The 21,034-nt window shown below is 36.0% G+C and overlaps 1 protein-coding gene across 3 annotated transcripts; it reads right to left on the reverse strand.

The window, feature by feature from the left end:
- Positions 1-587: 587 nt before the first annotated feature.
- Positions 588-20,678, reverse strand: UBLCP1 (ubiquitin like domain containing CTD phosphatase 1). Of its 3 annotated transcripts, none has more exons than XM_043464830.1 (12): positions 20,548-20,661; positions 19,658-19,733; positions 16,649-16,846; positions 15,775-15,866; positions 15,065-15,150; positions 14,868-14,983; positions 13,767-13,865; positions 11,429-11,466; positions 10,769-10,867; positions 8,126-8,242; positions 3,258-3,385; positions 588-1,689 (listed from the first exon to the last, which is right to left on the reverse strand). In XM_043464830.1, exons 3-12 carry the CDS (start codon positions 16,800-16,802, stop codon positions 1,662-1,664), a joined length of 957 nt encoding a protein of 318 aa, XP_043320765.1. In that variant the 5' UTR covers positions 16,803-16,846; positions 19,658-19,733; positions 20,548-20,661; the 3' UTR covers positions 588-1,661. The 3 variants fall into 3 exon arrangements, with proteins under 3 accessions (XP_043320765.1, XP_043320766.1, XP_043320764.1); XM_043464831.1 differs by having other exon boundaries at positions 19,658-19,673; positions 20,548-20,602; XM_043464829.1 differs by lacking the exon at positions 19,658-19,733 and having other exon boundaries at positions 20,548-20,678.
- Positions 20,679-21,034: the final 356 nt, after the last annotated feature.

Below are 21,034 nucleotides of genomic sequence, written 5' to 3' on the forward strand. Positions count from 1 at the left end.
TTAATTTAGCATATCCACTAATAAACTTTGGTTTAGGGCACCACCTAACGGCAGAAAAAAAATTTTCTTGAATCCTATTATGCTTTGCTTCCTGAAGATTGCTAAGTTTTATATTTTAGTTTACAGTGATTTAGAAAATGTTTGCTCTTTATCAACCTATAAGAAGTTTTCAACTTTCTTAAAAAAATCAAGCCCTTTCTACGCCTAACTTAGAATAAGAAGCTGCTTTTTACAGTGGGGAAATGTGCCAAGGAAATATTCTAAAAGGCTCTATCTTTAAATATTTAAATTTAGCCTCATAGTTAAAATGCTCTCACTGAATCATTTTAATTAAGGGTTCTCAAACGCTTCTACACTCTACACCTTTATAATAACCACACAAAACAAGGTGCGTATTAGAAATAAGTAAGCTCACATATCTAATTAGTTGCTAAAATCAACTCCAAATGCATGAATAGTGATATAAACACTTTTAAAACTATACACATTTAATTTTTTTCAATAAGTGCCTACCTGAACCTAGTGTGTGTTTCATGATTCAACAAAGAGGCAAAGTATCTGGGATAATACAGAGCAGATAACCAATGTCTTAAGAAAAGAGATTTATTATTTACACCACTGAAATAGTCCCCCATAAGAACAATATATACCATGTTTATTTGAAAGAATCAGATTCCTTTCAAGTAGAAGAACTGTATAAAGCAATACTGTCAACACAAAACAGTGGTCACATTACATCTGCAGGCACAAGCATTGCAAATAAATTTTTTTTCATCTTAATGGCTAGGTATTTTCACTGAAACACAGTGTCTGTACTTCTACAAGACAGAGCTGGAACAGAACAAAAACTTTTTGTTCATGCTTTTCAGGGCTGAACCAGTGATACATCCCATTTGAAAATATGCTGCTTTTAACTGCTTTTAAGACAATGGTTTGAGGCAGGAGTGCTTCTACTTGGCCACCACAAAGAAACACACTCTAGTTCTGTACTTTCATTCCTCAGTCTTATGTTTACTATTTGTCATATTATGACATATCTGTATCACAGCAGACGTTTTCCAGTTTTACTCAAAGAACACTGACACACATACAGACCAAACTGAGACAGGTCAGAATTCAGAAATGTAAGTAGTGGACTAAGAAGAGAAACTGTGTTTATGACAAAGGAATAAAAAATAATCTTGATGATTTTAAGCAAACCAAATTAGGTTCCTTACTAAAAACCATTTCTTTTTTTGGTTTTAAAGAGAAAAACAGTAGTTTCAAGATGGGTTTGGGCTTAGACAACACACTGAGACAAAAACACAACACATACTTATTTCCAAAGTCACAAAATGACATTGTTAAGTATACATTTCTGCCACTTTGTGTGTGGGGGGTGGGTGGGGTGAGGTGGGGGGGACTCACTACTCTATGCTGGAGAAAATATTTTTTAAGAGTTATAGTATATTCATATGGGGGGGGGGCTTTTTTCTTCTTTTTTGGCATATTGCTATGATCTTCAAAAAATATAAAATTAAATTTACAAAAAAACTGGAAGACCAAGGATAAGCAGTCGGTATGTGCTGCAGTGTCCAGCACTATCGATGATCTCTAGCACAAAAGCGAGAAGCTGCTCCTGGATGTCAAGTATCTTCAGTAACTGCCAGCACAGCTTGTAACTACTGTCCTTGCTTCTTTGAGAGATACCTGCAAGAAGTCAAAATAAAGATGTCTAAGCTGTATTATACTGAATTCAGGTTAACAAGCTAACACTCGTCCCCAAAGAAAGCTGATTATTTTAATAACAAACCTTTTCAAGATAAGTAATAACGGTTAATAATCCCTAACATGCATTGATTATGTGCCAAGTACTGTTCTAAATACATGCACTAATTCATTTAGTCTTCACAATATTCTATGAGGAGTTTTCAATGAGAATTTATTTCTATTTTACAGTCACAAGAGGTTAAGCAATTTGTCCAAGTTCACACAGCAAGAAAGTGGTGGAGTTCAGATTGAAAACAAGACTCTGGAGGCTGCACACTGTCACTACATACTGTCTTACTTCCAAGTGTGAAACCAAAGTATTAGCTAATATTATACATTTCCCCCAAAACTCAAAGTCCATTTAATGATCTTCCTGCATAAAGGTAGTGAGCCAAAGCTGCTAAAGAACTCTGATCAAGAGTGTAAAGATGTTAATTCACTAAACAGACAAATTTTTTTTCATATTATTTTATAGGAATTTGCAAACAAACTAAAATTTTTACATCTCTATTTCTCCCATTTATGAATTACTATACTCAGAGCTATGGGGGTGGAGAAAGAGTTCTTAAAATCAGGAGATCCAGATAAGTCTTGATGGTAAAACTTGCTCACACTGGCATCTATTGTTCCTATGACTTATTTATTACACCATTTACAGGAACTGGATATAAAAATGACAGTCCTAATATTATGAGATTCTAGTAAGAAGCATATTACAAGTTTATGTAAGTATGTAAGAATATCTAAGTACAAAAGTGTACCAGTGATCTGAAAGGCCAAAAGTGTAATTCAGCCAGAGTGTTGTATCACATGAAGTTTCTTTTGTTGCTGTATTAGTGAAATCCAATCTTTAAAGATCTACTTCGAAAAGAATACTTGCAGTACATAATCCTGTCCACTCCTCCAGAGGTTTTTTCCTGCACCTCCAGAGGTTTTTCCTGCAAAATCTTGATGTTTACATGCAATCTATGTGTAGATTTGTATTTAAATTTGTGCTCAGAAAAAAAGACTAGAAGACAAGACACCAAGCTGGTATCTTTCATAATCACAACTGTGTGCCTAAAGGAATTAATTTTCTAATTTTTCTGCTACATACAGAGGTTACTTGTAATTTTTAACAAAAAACATTTTAACATATTTTATTTTATCCTGACATTATTTTACAGTATGAGAACAGGGACCACATTCTCATATGATTCATAAAAGAGTGACCCACTTAATGTTACAAAATAATTAACAGGTATCATTAAAAACATGTACTAGCCTCTCAGATCTTCTCTACTAAAGAAGTATTGAAGGTCTTAAGAGATGTGGGTTTATGAACAAGTTAGAGGTTAAGACGAAAGGGAAAAACACCTCCAGGGGAGATGTTACTAGATTACAAAACAGCTTTAGAATTTACCCATTTTAAATAAAAAATAAGAGTTATGTGTATACCAGAGTTACCAGACAATTTTTTCATACATTAACGTACAGATGAAATAAATGAATAAGCAAATGACACTTACCTTTCCCAATATTTGTGATTCAGGTCCAAAAAATCATCTAGTTTTGCTATTTCCTTGAGGTACTGGGTTAATTTTAAAAGTTCTTTGTCTTTATCTCGATTTAGGTGTGCTTTCATAAAAGGTCTTATCTATTAGAAAACAGACATTATCCAACAATTCACATTGCAGTAAGAAAAATAGTCCAAACTTGTACATTTAAGTTACAGTCAATGAAATTAATATCACCAAGGATGTCAATACTAAGAATTACTTTTATATTATCTCACTGACAGTCATGGTGTGTTTATAATAGAAGACCCCTTCCACCTAATTTGCCTTCTATTAGCCTTTGAGTATGAACTTGACAACACCAGCTATCTTACAGCTCTTCAACCCTACATGGCTTCTCTACTTTGCAGAACTACCTAAGACTTTCCCCCTTCTATCTAGTTGCTTCTTACTAATTAAATAATCTCATTCACGTCACTTCATTCATTAAAAAGGTACACAAGCTTGATTTATAGTAGAGTGAGATAAACATTTTTAAACCATAAATTTATTATTACAAATGATTTCAAAGATCAAAAATTGATATAAAAAATTCTCAGACAATAAAATGCAATATTACATATGCATTTAACCCCAGAAGTCCTCCACAGAGTTGTTTTGTTATTTTAGAAAAAAGAAAGAAAAGAGAAAACATTTAAATAAATTTTAAAAATCAACTTTGTATTATAATACTAGAGAATAAAACATCGCTATCATATATTAGTATGGAAGAACAAACTAATGATGCAAAATAAATGTCTGATTATTTTCACATCAGTATTTTTCTATGAAATTTTTATATAACTAAGATATTATGCATTGGTATAACCTGTTTCCACTCACATTGTATCATAAGTATTTTTCTTTATTATTAAAGTTTCCATTAAAATACTTTTAATTATATGAGTTTTCCCATAAAGAGTGGTCATAGTTTCTGAATTTTTAAGTTCAATATATTTTATTATGATAAAAAGTTCATTTCAAAAGCATGAAAGTCAGGATGATGGACAGGGTTGAAGACTATAATTAGTAAGGAATTTTATATCTTGACTTGAATGGTAATTATACAAGTTCTCTGTAAAACAATGTTAAACTATACATTTTATGTACTTTTATGTTACAGTTCCAATAAAGAGTTCTACTTTTTTAAAGAACCTGCTCATCTATATACCACTCAAGATAGCATTTCATAAACCTTTAACTCATTTTAGATGAAATAATGTCTAGGATTTGCTGTAAAATATCAAAGAGAGGAAAACAGTTAAGGTATAGAGCAAACATTCATGAATTAACAAGTTGTTTAAACAGGGTGATGCATACATGGGGGCTAATTTATACAATTCCAAGCAGTTCTATTGTATGTTTGAACTTTTTCACTATAAAAAAATATTTAAAAAAAATACTCCTGTAAGAACTGAATAAATCATTTTAGTCAAGTATTAATATATCCTTAATGTGACTGACAGAAAAGGCAAACTGGTCAATTTTACACAGGGACATTTAAAAACATGACATTTGATCATTGTTACATATTGAGAACAGTGAGCCCACGGGAGTCGTTACCGTGTCAGTCACGAGTAGAGGTTTCTCAAGAATTTTTATGTACTTCTGTGTCACTGGAAAAACACAACAGCTTGAAACCACAGAAGAAAACATTCCCATACATCCCAGGTTTGACTTGCATCAAAACAGCTTAGGGCCAAGGACCTCACAGCTGTGAGTCAGCGGGTGGCTGACTGGCACCAGTAAGCGCTGTCAGAGTCTGCACAGATGCAAGCTCTTGTAGGAGAACCTGCTTCCAAACAGGGAATGCTACCTCACAGCAGCAGCCGTGACTGCAGGAGATCAAGGAGACTCCCTGCAGGGGCCTGCGTAAGCTCTGCAGCTAGGTATAAACACGCATGATGTCAGAATGTGGTGACATGAGTTTTTGCACAATCCTGGGCAATACTGTAATATTTTGAAGTATTCCCTCATGTAACTAAAGATTGTAAAAGCAACATATTAACTTCTAAACTATTAATATACAATGTACCAAAGTGATTTCCAGTGTAAAAGCATGAAAAGATTTAGACTGAAAGAGAAAGTACAGAGTCAGTGCCTAGTAAATAAGATTTTCAACCCAAGGCCCTGCTAAGCTACTTTCACTTTCTAAACAATTGGTCTTAAGCCCCATTAACAAAACTAAAATAACCCAAAGATTCTAGATCTAAAAGTTAAACCAGTTAAGTGGAAAAAATGGACCTAATTGACTTCAACTGTTTCAGTATAATCACTGTTCCATTCTCAAGAATAATCAAAGTGATCAACATATATTACCCCTATTGCTGCAGAATAATCTAAGTGATCAACATATATTACCCCTATTGCTGCATAACCAAAAAAACATTTTCAGGAACTTAAGAATATTTAGATGATCTGCATTCTCTTATATTTCCACTTCCTTATATAGATAATAAGAGTGAAGTTCAGAGTAACTACTGTTTGTGCATGACCAAAACTCAAGTTCCTTAATTTCAGTACTAGATTTAGAATTGACAAAGCCTCCTATGTTATATTTCAAACCTTAAGATTAACAAACTTTTATTATGAAAAGTTAACTACTTCAAAAATAAGCAGTCTTTAAGATCTCTGTGAAATCATTGAGATTTCTACCCGAAGTATTATGAAACAGTGGTAACAAACACAGAGTTTAAGAGTATTTCTCAATTTCAAAACCACTTCTATGTCAATGTGGGCAGAACATTAATTACTACCTTCTTAAAAGGGGTTTTCAAAAGGAGACATGAGAGAGATTACCTGTAGAATGCTTAAAAATACCTCTCCTGAATTAGAATTTTTGGAGGTGGAAACTAACATATTTTTAGGAACTCCTTCAGTGATTCTACTGAGTACTCTGGTTAAAAAAAAAAAAAAATCTTGCTCTAAAGTGCTAGACGTTTGTATCATCATCTTGCTATATCAGAGATGCTGCTGCTGCTAAGTCACTTCAGTCGTGTCCGACTCTGTGCGACCCCATAGACGGCAGCCCACCAGGCTCCACTGTCCCTGGGATTCTCCAGGCAAGAACACTGGAGTGGGTTGCCATTTCCTTCTCCAATGCATAAAAGTGAAGTCGCTCAGTCGTGTCCGACTCTTAGCGACCCCATGGACTGCAGCCCACCAGGCTCCTCCATCCATGGGATTTTCCAGGCAAGAGTACCAGAGTTGGGTGCCATTGCCTTCTGCGACCCAGAGATGAGGAGGGCCCAAGTGTTGGCTGGGAAAATGTTTCTTCTAAAAACACAAATGAAAGTAATATATATATATATATTTTTTTTAATTTAAGCTCTTCTCAAAAGTCATTCCCTGTCTTACTTATATGCAGAATCTAAAAAAAACAAAAACAAAACACACACACACAAAACCAAGCTCATACACAACAGAGAACATAAAGAATAGACTGGTGGTTGCCAGAAATGGGTAGGTGGGAGAAATGAAGAAAGTCAAAAGGTACAAACCTCTAGGTATAAAATAAGTCATGGGGATATAAGGTAGAGCATAATAACTATAGTTAGTAATACCGTATTGCATATTTGAAAGCTGCTCAGAGAAAGTAGATCTTAAATGCTCTCATCACAAGGAAAAAAATAACTGTATGGTGACAGATGTAACTAGACTTACTGCGATCATTTCACAATATATACAAATATCAAATCATAAATTATACTGTACACCTGAAACTAATATTATATCTCAACCCAAAAAAAATTTTAATCATTCCCTGAATACCATGACTTTGCCTCCTTTCCAGTACAGATACCATTGGTTTCATAAAAGATTCAGCTTAGATCAACTGAATCTTTGCTCAAGACTGAAGAATGTACTTTTGTGTCTTATACCTGGTAAACCACACAGGGGAAAAGCACTTCTCCTAAAGCCTCAAACAGAAATCATTTTTAAAGGGGAACATAACCACCAATCCACCCCTAGTACTTTTCTTCCAAGTCAACAGTTTTTATATTCTGACAATTCACTACCTAGATTAATAAAATTTCCCTCAACTATCCTCCTTGTACACCAAAGGCCACATCAATAGTCTGCAAGGATAGCTTCAAAAATGTATCTACTTCAGGTTTTTCTCTTGTCTTTTAAAGTCATCAAGAATTCAGCTTGTGGAAGAGTTTAGTACTGAGATTAAAAATATCTTAGTGTCAGGATTTACACTTCAAATGGAGATTTCATTTGCATTAGTACCATAATATAAAGCTATCTTTTCCATTTTCATATTGTACTGACACATACGCAGCCACAGGTACCAAAAATCTTAAGTCTCAATTTCTCTCTTACCAATTTTACACTGCTAAGACAGTAAAGAATCCGCCTGCAATGAGGGAGACCTGGTTTGATCCCTGGGTTGGAAAGATCCCCTGGAGGAGGGCATGGCAACCCACTCCAGTATTCTTTCCTGGAGAATCATCATGGACAGAGGAGCCTGGGAGGTTACAGTCCATGGGGTCACATGGAGTAAGACATGACTTAAAGACTTAACAACAACAACAATCCTTAATCCTTAATCCAACAATGTCTGATACTTTCACTTGGAAGCTCAAAGTCAATGTCAGTAAGCTCATGTTGTTCCTCAGAGCTAACTGAAAACAAAACATCTAGATGAGTTGGTTAACTAAGGAGGTACCGTGCCAAAGAGAAAATGTTCAATTTTATATGAATTTTTCTAAACATATAAGCTTTTCTTGCCAGCACAATACATTACCTGAAAAAATCTTTGAAAGTCAATAGTGCTTTAAAGTTCTACTGCATATACCAGCATATATGAGAATAGCAAGTAAATTATGTCTTACCTTTAGTCCATTCTGTGGGTTCATTAGAAAATTTCTTCCTATGTCATCAAACATGATGGTGTTTTTCTTGCTGTAAAACTCCGAAAACTTTCCCCATATAACACCAAGAGGCTTTACCTTAGAATAAAAACTTAGATTTAACTCAAATTTCATAAACAGTTCATCCTTTCTTAGAAGCAAAAATACTGCAAAATGCCTGCATAACTACACGAGAGTGTTCCTTTACCACAAGACAGTGATGGCTGGCTCTGTGAACAGACCAGAACTGAGAGGTAACACACTTTAAGGGACAATGTATCTCCCAGTGTTAACTTCTGAAAGGTCTGTTCATGTCTAATGGGACTAAGCCCATTATAACACTTCCAATAATTTTAACACGAAGGTTTGGGATTAAGAGTATTTAATTTAAAAAGTAAGAATCTAGTAATTGCTTAGATATCTGCTGAGCAATCATATGTCCCCAGAACCTGAGGTTTCACTTGGGGTCTATTTTCAAAACTAGCAAACCTTAACAACAATGTATCTGGCTCTTTTACTATAATATTCAAATATTTTGTAAAGCAAAAATTGACTTTTTCTCTTTAGTTCAGTAGTACAGGTGCACAATTTCTAGAGCATTTGACTGCTTAACTTCAAAAATATCATAATTTGTAAATTCTTGCTTGTATTTCTGAATTCTTAAAATAAGCCTTCAAAAAGATAACTCCTCAGATATTCATATCTGTTGATACTTGCATAAATTCTCTGTAAGACCACATGGGAAGTAACAGTGATTGCCTATAGGAAGGAGAGTTAAGTGGCTTGAAGGTTCAGGATGGAGGAAGACTTTTCACTACATATTTTATTTGTGAATCATGTGAACATATTTTATACATTCAAAAAAATTTTTTAATACACTAACTTTTAGAAGAAAAAGTACTTTTTGCTGAATGCAGGAGTCTCATTTGTGATATGAGATTACATGCTATTCATAATAACTATATGAAATTAAATGGTAGTAAATAAATGGTGATGAGAGTTGTCATTTAAAAATGTTTTCTTTTTTCCCTTCTATAATTTATTTTAATATGGAGAAAGTCTCTTTTCCTATCTTAGTGTTCTTGCTACTACAAAAAATGTTATTGAAATATTTTAATTTCACTAAAATTTTATTTGCTGTATGTGTTTGTACTATCTGTTTACTACTGAAACAAATCCCCCAAATACTTGAAGACAAATATATTGGAACTGAAACAATAAACCAGATTTTTGGTTTTCTTAGCCAACATAAAAGTCTCAAGAAATAAGGCAAGAGCTTTATGATAGCCAGGGTTAGAAATCCTACATCCTCTTAAATAGAGCTGTCATTTTGTAATTAGGTCAAGCACCATATGTTCCCCAAAACATGTGCTACTTTGTTCTCAATTAGAGAAGTAACATTGCTGACCATAGGGAAAAAAATTATGAAAACACAAAAGGGACAAAGGAAAAATTTTAAATATCTATAATCCAGTTAGTACCAAAGATTACAACTAGATATTCTGGTATATTTACCTCCAGTCTTTCTGATAAACAGCGGCAGCCTCAAAGAGTTCACAGATCTTTTGTTAAGCTAAGGGAAACCCTGAACCAAACAAAGGTTAAAAAAACTATTTTCTAACAGTTTGCAAATAATGCTAAAATACTTCTTTCACTTTAATAATGTATCATGAAAAAAAATTAAAGCACTAAATACTACATCAAATAGTTAGCTGCATTCCATTAAATGGGTGAACAAAAATTTATACAATCAACTCTCTGCTATGGTGGGGATTTGTTTATTGAGAATTTCCTTTTATTCCTTTTTCATTATTAGAAACATTCCTATGTTTAACATTTGCCACACTTCTTTTCCCTGTTTAGATTTTGTAAATGTACCACTTCAGTGGATAATAAATTATATTTTCTCCTGATGTATATTTAATTTCCTTTACTGAGAAATCCCCATGCACATAATATGACTTATGATGGACAATTTTAATACTGTCTCTTCTAAATTTTCCTAATTTGCTAAGTTCTCCCCAATTCCTATTAGTCTGTGTGTTTCCAAAAGGCATGGACCATGTGTTCTCATCTCTTTATTCCCAACAGTGCCCATTGCAGGGCTTTGCAGACACTAGAAGCTCATAATATAACTAGTTACTTGATGAGTAGACAAAGTGAAGAACCCTAATCTTTTCGGGCACAAATCTTTTTTGATGGTTCTTCTTATTTTCTTTAGGCCTTCACATATGTCACCCCAAAGACATGCATCATGATGCATCTGCTTTTATTTATCAGTTTCATACACGGCCAAGACAAGTATGTTTTTGTCTGTTTCTACTATCTTCCTTGAAGATATCCAGTATTTTTTCTCATCTACTCTGTCTTTAGCAACACTGTGCTGCTATCATCATGGGACGATTAACCATGACTTTTCCTGACAGCCCTTCCTTAAGCTTCTTAATTTTGTCACTAAAATTCAAATTAACCTGAAATACAGCTTCCTCTGTCAAAACTCAATTGATACTCTATTATCCACTCGGATTTCTAACCTCTTTGTATAGTTTATTCCATCAATATAAATGCAAATAGTATATCAGAAAACAAGCAAGTCTTTAAAATAAAAGAAAAATGACTTCTTACATCTATTAATCCTCTCCTTGGAGTATGCACTGTTATCATAGCAGCACTGTCCAACATGAACGTAATCTTGTAATTTGCATTTGTACTCACTCCCAGCTCCTATAAATATAAATGTTCACACGGTTAAAATATAATAATGTGGACAATCCCAGGCTTTATGAATTGTCCAGCATAATTTCCTATTACACCATCTTTCTATCCCCCTGGCTACCACATCTTGATCAACAACTGGCAAGCATTTAGTTTCACTAAGCAGATTCAGTAAATGGTAGTCCAAAGAACCCCAGTCTATTTAGCTTCCAAATGAGGGGCCCTTTTCAATATACTACCAGAAACAGGTTACTTCCTAATTCACTATTTTAGAAGAGCATCACTCCTTTAAGCATCACACACCAGACAAAAGAAGGAAAATAAAGCGTTAGCGTAAAATGAGGGCAAGAGGAACAGGAGCTTTGCTGTACTTTATCTTGAAAAAGACATAGGTAATCAAAGCAAATCACCACTAAGCAGACTTGAAAAACACCTCTAACTCCTGATACTGACATTTGTTTTGCTACTAAATGTCCTCCAATGACAATGAAATTAATTTAATTCAGGACTTTCTAAGAAGACAAATGCAGTTTCAAAATGTTCTTAAATGGATTGTTTTCTAACACTTACTTTCATTTTAGCTTCAATCCACTTCATATTTGTTGCAGCTAAAACATGAGGAATGATAACACAATATATATGAAAAGTTTGAACTTAATTTAAAAAAAATCTTTCTTCTGTATAAATTAGTTTCTAAGCAATACTAAAAGTTCAAATACATCACAAATAATCCCTAGCAAAATTTATGGTTAATTTTCTTTTAATTTTTTATAAAAATAAACTTATTTTACTGTGTCTTCAAGACAACAACTTTTAACTCTTCTCTAAAAGATACTGGTCACCAATGCTCAAAGGAACTCTCAACCTAGGAAATTCATAACTCAAGACCTAATCACCCTTTTAAAAACAGCCCTGCTACTATTCTCCATCAGTTCTAAACCTGAATTTAGGGTGCCTGGATCTCCATTTTCTTCTATGTTCCCCCTGCCAGGTAATACACAGGTGGGGGTGGGGGGAGTTGTGTGGGTGTGGGCGTGTGTATGTATGTATGTCAATATAAGCAGATGAATATGTATGTATGTCAATATAAGCTAATGAAAATTAGAATTTTTCCAGGCCCAGCAAACTTGGTGATCACTGAGTCCAGCAGCTTTTAACAAGTCTGAGACAACTAAATTCATAAACTGCATCTATGTCATGTACCTGCTCACTGCCAGTTCCCAACCACTTTGAGATCACTGACATTAAAATTTAACCTTCAGCTTCATGTGCATTACTCATCTCAAGTTACTGGACTAAACTACATAGGTATTACAGAGCAAAACATTTCAAAAGGGAAAAGGGAGTTCAATTATTTAAAGTGTGTATACATACGCATGCATGTTATTTTTTAAGGGCAAATGAGGCACCTAAGTTCTCGGAATAAAAATCTTTAGCACACATAAAAGAACCAAAGTCACCTTACATGCAAAATTGGTCAGCTGAACTAAAATTTTAGAGAATGATGTGTCTACAATGACAACAAATCATGTGATAGGGAAAAATAATTTTTTAATTCAGTATATATTTTGAATCTGTAATTCCAGATGAAAAACAAAAAGATTCTCAGCTAATAAAAAGGATTTCTGACTATTAAGCAATTATTACACGTCAGACACATTACTAGTTGCTATATTGATATTTTATTCTTATAACTACCCTGTAATAAAGGTTTCCTTATCTTCATTTCTCAGATAAGGAAGCTAAGGCTCTGAGCAATGAACTGATCTGCCCAGTATCAATAAGGTCAGAGCCAGAACTAAAACCTTAGTCTACTTAGCTACAAAATGAGATGCCCTTTTCAATGTACTACTATGAAATTTATAAAAATAACCTATTTTAAATATATGATTGTAAAACGTTCTCAAAATTCCTAAGTTTACTCTAATAACATTTAGAGGATAAACGTTTTTCTCAAATGTCATCTCAGAAGTCAGAACTGCTGAACACAAAACTGTTTTTCAGGAAGTTTTCTCCTCTGTATCTCAAAAATCAGAAAATTATATATTTAACTATATATGTAGTTATAATGGACATGTACTCATATTAATACTAAACTATTGAAATACTCTGATTATAAGAGAAAATACAAAGGAAATTTACAGACTGCAGAAGTATGTAGCCTCTATAATCAGTAACCTAGTACAGTTAAATGTACCATCTTTAGCTGATGGGAGTTTACTTAATTCACAATTAGGATAGCTCTTTTCTGCTTATGACATTGCCAAAACTTAAAATGTTTGTGGGAAGGTGACATGCAAATCAATACACCACTCCCCTTTCCTTTTCAGAAAATCATGCCACAAAAATACAATGTCACCTGAACTAAACAGTGTGCTCAGTAATGCAGTAAATTTACTTTTCTGGAGCAAACTCACTCTTATCATAGACCTATAAGTTCCTGGAATGGCAGACCACAACTTGAGTCACACTGCTTTAACCCACTTACTAATTTTCCCTAAGTAAATTCACATTGCCTTTATTTCTGAACTACATCACTGTAAATTTGTTTTAATACATATGCTTCTCCAATGTTCTAAGACTAGAATAGTGAAGAAAGGAGAAAGCAACATTATACTAAAACATCAAAGATTCTATAGCAAATATCAGAAAGAAAAGACCCTTATCAAGGTGGGGTCTTGTGAAAACAGGCCATTTTATTTCACACTATATACTACCCTCTTCCTACATTTAAGTATTTCAGTGGTATTGGCAAATACACGTATAAGTTTATACTGTGATGAATGAAAGTATCAAACATGCTTCATCAGAAATTTGCAAAATAAAATTTAAGTCACATTTTATAAAGCAAAGTAATATAAGCAACAACCTTATTTTCATGAAAATCTAAAGAAGAAATACAGCTTACACCAAATAACAATGTCATAATCCTCATATGCAGATGTTAGGAATTCATGAAGATATGGCCGCATTAATTCTACCCCAGTCTCTGCACAAGACCTATGGTCTAAAAGAAAATCAGTTAGAGATGATGATTAGTTTATTATCATGGACAAGTATCTAATATTGATTAAACTTCTGAAATATAACAGAAACACTCAAAATACTAACTACTTCAGACTAACTTCTATCAGCTGACAGAGGGACATCTTCAAAGCACACAATTCAGTATTCTTGCAATCCAATTTTAACTGATCAATTCTGTTCAATTAGCAAAGAGCCAATACCCAGAATTCAGGCTTATATAATAAACAGTAAGTTTTCTTCTCATCTAATCTCTAAAACATAGATCTTATTTTAGGATATGAAAAACAGACTAGGGCCAGATATACTCACTTTTTAGCCATTCACCTTCCAAATATAATCACATTTCACCAAAATGACAGATTCAATTAATTTACTAATCAAATTTTAAAATAAATGTACACTAATGACATGTACTTAAAGGTTAGGATTAGAGGTAAATATGCTCATTTTAATGTCAGGAGTTAACTAATTATTTCTGCAATATTAAAGGATGAAATGAACATCTTTTTTTGTTGACATGAAATATCAAATGTCAAATTCTTAAATTCAAGAATCTGTCTTGAACGTAATAGAAAACCAGGAATAAACTATCAAAAATGATTTTTAAATAATCCTTATAAAATGTTAATAAATAGGGAACGGCTTGATTAAATTATCACATATTCATAAACTAGAAAATCACCAGACCAAAAAAATACATATATTTAACTCACAATGAATACAAATGACTGAAATGTTGAACATATCATTAAGTAAACATGAAAAGGATATACATATAAACATCCAGGAAATTAACACATAAAAAAAGATATCTGGATCTTGGGATTACATATGACTTCCTTTTTTGCTTACAATAAATGATTTACTTTTAAAATAAAAAGAAATGCTTTCAAGTAATTCATAGTGCAAGGAAAAAAACAAATCAAAGGGGAAAATGCTGTTACTGGTAACAGACGATGAAACACAGTTTCAGCTGACTTACCAAATAATGTATAATCAACATCTAGTACCAAAAGTTTTTTCCCTTCCCTGGGAGGATTCAAAATTTCCACTTTGTACTCTTTTACTCTGCGGGAAATTTTCAGTAGGTTTTCCTCCCTAACGAAAAATAAAATCAGATGAAAGATTCACTTTTTCTTGTATTACAACCAATTCCCTTTGATGATGAAAAGCACTCACCTATTTTCTACTTCAACTACTTCATCTTCAATATCAAAGTCGTTAACAACATCATCATTGTCAGGAGGTGGACCTAAGACATCTTCCTATTAAGACGAAAAATGGTTTTGCTTTACCATATTATCTTTAACATAACAAATAGATGCATAGCATAAAAAATTAAGAGGCACAAATTGAGTCTAAGAGTCTTGCAAGCACACGCTATGGGAAAACTTTCACATTTTATGTATGTTCACTGGGCAGATTTACCACGTTAAATTTGACCATTAGCACTACTATACTAAAAGCTGCCTGTGTACACTGACAAGTTCCCCAGTGTTTGCTTTCTGCTAAGTTAATACCACATTCATTGTGCACTTTTCACTTTCTATTGACGATTAAACTGACAATTTTGCCACAATTAAAACTATGATTTAACAGTGTGACATAAATCATAACATCTTCAAAGGGAGAGGTTCCTCGGTGGCTCAGTGGTAAAGAATGGTAAAGAATCCACCTGTAATGAAGGAGAAGTGGGTTTGATCCCTGGGCTGGGAAGATCCCCTGGAGGAGGAACTGGCAACCCACTCCGGTATTCTTGCCAGAAAAATCCCATGGACAGAGGAGTCTGGGGGGCTATAGTCATAGGGTCGCAAAGAGTCAGACATGACTGAGAGACTAAGCATGCACACATCTTCAATGGGACAAATGTAACAAAAGTAAACATTTACCAAGCTCTCCTCACGAGTTCCCATCATCATGATTTTAGTATTTGGTTTCAGTTTGAGAGCTCCAAGCTTAACATCATTTTCTGCAGGTTTGCCTACAATATAAGCAAATGACTGTTTTCTCACTAAAGTTCAGGTGCTGGTTTCACTATCCCATTATACAAAACCCTAACATTAAAAGATCCCAGAGCAGGTTCTTTTCCCTTAAATTAATAAACTATTACTGCTGAATTAGCAGTTTCTAACACACTATGAAGAGCAATTAACACAAGGTTGGGTTTTTCCCCCCAACTCCATCTTAGAGCAACATCTTTAATTCAACTAACTAAATTCATGTTTTATTCTTATTCTGTTGTTCAAGATGAAGATAACTGTTTTCCAGAAAGTCCTGAAAATTGAGTGTCTGGGATAACTGTAGATTTACTGCTGCTACTCAGAACTCACTCTTCAATGATAAAACAAACACAAACACCTTAAAAGTGCCTTTTAACTGAATATGAACATTGCTGATAATTTCTAAATCGTTATTACTTTCCAAAGAGAAAAGGTAATTTGGAGAGAGTAAAAGGCCCAAGTTGTAATGAAAAGACTGTACCAGAAGACAGATATTACAAATTACACTCGTTACCTGGGACTTCCATGTCCAAGGTTTAACAAGCAAACATCAACTGTCAGAGGAAATCAAAAGTAATCTTAATAGTGGTGTTATTTCCAAGTATCCTTAAATATTCTTACTTGTATCACTAAAATAGTTCCAGGGATATCCCTATCAAAGAAACCTCCAGGGGGAAAGACTTATTAAGGTGAACTGATAATAGCTAATATAAAGATTTATAAATATATCAATGCAATAAATTTGAAGAAGGGAGAATATTACCTTTAACTTTGAGCCCAAGTAACTTCTGGCGTTCTGGTAGCACTCCTGTAAGGGTCTTGAGAAACTGTTTGAGATCCAGCACAGTATCATCTTCCGAAAGTGTGGTCACTGAATATTCCTGTCCACCCCATTTTACAATGATAGGAAGAGCCATCCTTGAAACATATGATAATGCAGTTTTCGTTCTGAAAAAGATACCTAGAAAGAAAGCCATATACATGTTGAAACAGACATATCAAAGATGTCATGGTCATACAGCAGAAACTAACACAACATTGCAAAGCAACTGTATTCAACAAAAATTTTTAAAAAGATGTGTAGAAGCTCTAAGTTTTATAACTGCATCCTTTGAGTCCTGTTTTAAAACTTAATGGTAGAGAAACAGGATTTTCTACTTACAGAAATGTTATCAGAACACCAAAAGTTATTAGGAGTCAAAGTTAAAATTCCTCCACCCTCCCAACTTTTAGCTTAGTTACAACCCTCTAATATTCTATCAGATTATTCCTGTTCAATTGGAAAGCTGCAATAATGAGCTACATATTTCTCCCTCTCTGATCAGGTTTATGCTATAAGCAAGTTCCTCCATGATGGACCATCCATGTTCATTTACCAGTTGCAAGGTAGGACAGTGAGTTGTTAAGAGCACAAACTCTTGAGTCAGATTACCTGGGTTTGGAGTTCAGGAATCCCACTTATTAGCTATTCAACCTTAGAAAGTTAATTGACTCTTAGTGCCTAGGTTTCCTCATCAGTAAAATAGGGATGCTAATACTACCTACTTCTTAAGGTTCATGAGGAGTAAGTTAATTTTTGTAAGTCACATACTACCTGGCATACAGGTAGCACTATACAAGTAAGTATTGGTTAAATAGTTTCAAAAACTAGAACTCAAGTGTTTTAGGCACAGCATTAAATAAATGGTAAATGGCCATTATTTATTTCAGATTTAATACACAGGGCTTCCCTAATAGCTCATTTGGTATAGAATCCGCCTGCAATGCAGGAGACCCCAGTTCAATTCCTGGGTTGGGAAGATCTACTGCAGAAGGGATAGGCTACCCACTCCAGTATTCTTGGGCTTCCCTTGTGGCTCAACTGGTAAAGAAACTGCCTGCAATGCGGGAGACCTGGATTCAGTCCCTGGGTTGGGAAGATCCCTGGAGAAAGGAAAGGGTACCCACTCCAGTATTCTGGCCTAGAGAATTCCATGGACTGTATAGTCGGACACAACTGAGCGATTTTCACTTTCACCTTTTCACAGGGGATGAGATGGTTGGATGGCATCACCTACTGGATGGATATGAGTTTGAGCAAGCTCTGGGAGCTGGTGATGGACAGGGAAGCCTAGCATGCTGCAGTTCATGGGGTCACAAAGAGTCGGATACAACTGAGTGATTGAACTGAACTGAATACACAGAACAGTTTTTACACAATCTCATTTAACAAGGTTGTTTGGTAAGAACTGTCTCTCTTTCACTGTGAAGGAAACAGGAGTTTAGAAGTGAAGTGAAAGTTGCTCAGTCATGTACGACTCTTTGCGACCCCATGGACTATACAGTCCATGGAATTCTCTAGGAGTTCAGAGAGGTTATGTAATTGGCTCATGGGCAAACAGCTGATAACTGAACAGGTCTTCTGACTAAATCTCAAGTTTCTTCCCCTTGTGTCTCTCTTGAATTGAACCTAAGGTACCAAAGATCAGTAAATACAAAACCCACAGGCACAGATAAAGTACACAAAGATTATACAGCAGCTGCCACTCATCAATGACAGCAGGTAGGTCTTCCCCACCATAAAGCTTTCTACCAGTTTTCATGTTTGTTCCCCCAACAAGTCAGAGAACTAGATTGTTTTCATCTAGAAGTAGTGGTATTTCCAAATGCTGTCATAATATATTTAACACAACATTTGACTGCACTCTTCAACTATTACAACCAACAACAAGAAAGAAGGCAAATTCTGAATCTTAACATGCCAATGTAATTTGGAAACTCAAGATGTCTTCAGCATGCCCATTAGAAAAGAGCACCATAAATTCACTTACATTCATTCTATGTTTATAACCTGCTCTACTAAAACTTTAAAGAAGATATGCTACTTTAGAGCAATGTATTTCATTTGGTGAGAACGTGCTCTAACAAATGCTATACTCCTCAAAACAAACAGCCAAATAGGCCTTTCGTGTCACATTGAAATACCATTTAAATATTATTTTTCTTTGAGAAGTGGAAATAAAAAATGAAAGCTTACAAGAGCTAGGAATGCAAACAGCGCTAACACAGCACATTGTATTGGGCAGGGCATAACATTTGGAGTGAGATCACCTAAACTCTAGGTTCAGTTCAGTCGCTCAGTCATGTCCGACTCTTTGCAACCCCATGCCGCAGCACGCCAGGCCTCGCTGTCCATCACCAACTCCCGGAGTCCACATTGTGCCTCTAGATGAGTGTTCTCAAAAGTGTGGTCCCCAGACCATTCAACAGTACTGGCCCCACTTGGTAACTAGTTAGAAAAGTAACTGGGCCTGGAGAGAAGAGACCTAGCAATTTGTGTTTTAACAATCCCTGTTCCCACTGCCCCCGACTCCAGCCCCCATCTCTGAGGCATGCTAAAGTTAGAGAGGCTTTTCAATTTTCTCAGCCTTAAAGTAAAGCAGTATACAGATGTTACATATCACCCCTGCCACAAGTGGATTTCCAAACTGACAACTGCTCTAAAGGACTAGGCACAACAAAACAAATAACCATAAAAAGGTTTAATGCAAAAGCCCTTAAAACTGTTTTTCAAAGTTATACTAAACTTTACTCCTTGAATATTTAGATCATTCACAAAGAATGGAGCAATGCAATGCAAATACACGAGTCATTTTCTGTTTACACACTTGGCCTTTTCTTACACAATTCTAATGTTTTGTGTCATTCCAGACCTTTTCAGATTTATAAAGTGAAAAACGATTTTGGGGGTAGGGATGGCGATCAAACCCAAACAAGTTAGCAAGGAACATACCTTTATGGTGGTGAAACTACGGTCAGGAACGGCTGTCTGGATAAATTCTTCCACCTAACGTACAGTGGTGACTTGTCTTGTCAAGGAAATAATGTTTACCATGACAACAGCGTTAAGCTGTGCAATAACTGCTGTGACAGCACTTATAAGCAATACAAATTGTGGTGAAGATAGAAAAATTATAACATGCTCGACAACTTTATTGAATAATCTCATTTAATCTTCACAATCCTAAACTGACAACTACTATCTTCACTATACAGACTAGAAATTTGAAAAAGAAGAAAAACAAGCTGCTCCAGACCACACAACTAAAAAGTAGCAAAGGCGGTCAATTTGAAAGGACCATCAGCCTAAGTTAACACCTTAGGAATTGAGGGGAATTAACTTTTTAACCTGCCTAGTAAAGGCTAACTACTGAAGTACTGTCAACTCATTCTCTGGAGAGCACGGCTGCAGCAAATGCGAGCGAGTGCAGAGGAGAGCGTTGTGGGCTTCCAAGAGGCAGCTGTGGGACAGCACAGAAGGCAGACAGAGACCCCAAACCCAAAAGGGCCGGGATACGTTCAACAGGGAGGGGGAAGAAATGGACAAGCCCCAGAAGAGGGAGGAATGAGACGGGAGGACGCAAAACCCACAGAGGCGCGGGAAGCCCTCCAGCCAGGCGAGGAGGCTGGATGCGAGGGTGGCGGCCCTGTGATGAGCCGGCCGGGGCCGCAGGCCCGAGCAGCGCACGGACCAGGGTAGCCGCGGGCGGGACGCCCTAATGCAGCCCCAGGCGGCCTGCCAGGCCACAGTGAAGGTCGCGCAGCGAGGGCAGCAAAGCTGCGGTCCTCCAGCCCAACGGTATTTCCGCGGGCAGTGGGCAGGGATGCCCAGCGTCCCCTCACCTGGAACACAGCGGAACCGACAACAGCGGATGCTGGAACCGACCGCAGAGGAACCCAAGGCGACCGGAAGTGAGAGGTGGGGTCCGGAACCGGCTAACGAACCGGAAGTTTGGGTTTGAAACGGAAGCGCGCCAGAGACGGGATAATCTCTTCCTTTGTCTCTCTTCGGGTAGTGATACTACATGGTCGCCGCCAGGAACTGCCTCACCGCGACGAGGGAAACAGGCCTTTCCGAGAATGGGACCGCTATACACACGCCTGCAACCCCTGGCTGGCTGGCTGCGGGCCCTCGCCAGTTCTGCGCATGCGTCCGCTGGAGGGCTCTTGAGTTGGGCGGGAGCTGCGGGAGTATGACGTCTGTGGTATTATTTCGACAAAGTCGAAGCTGGTTCGGCGGCAGTGCGCTGGCCTACTCAGGTGAACGGAGATCGTCGTGGGAGACGGGCCTAGGACTCGTGTGGCTTTGTCATGTTCCGAATGAGGCCTG

The sequence above is a fragment of the Cervus canadensis genome, chromosome 4, assembly GCF_019320065.1.
Source record: "Cervus canadensis isolate Bull #8, Minnesota chromosome 4, ASM1932006v1, whole genome shotgun sequence".
NCBI classification, from domain to species: domain Eukaryota; kingdom Metazoa; phylum Chordata; class Mammalia; order Artiodactyla; family Cervidae; genus Cervus; species Cervus canadensis.

Coding starts and splice junctions, on each gene's coding strand:
- UBLCP1 (XM_043464829.1), bottom strand. CDS start 16,802: ATGGCTCTTCCTATCATTGTAAAATGGGGTGGACAGGAATATTCAGTG. Junction 14,984..15,064: donor GTAGTTGAAGTAGAAAATAG/GTGAGTGCTTTT, acceptor ATTTTTCGTTAG/GGAGGAAAACCTACTGAAAA. Junction 10,868..11,428: donor GGATTGAAGCTAAAATGAAA/GTAAGTGTTAGA, acceptor TTATATTTATAG/GAGCTGGGAGTGAGTACAAA.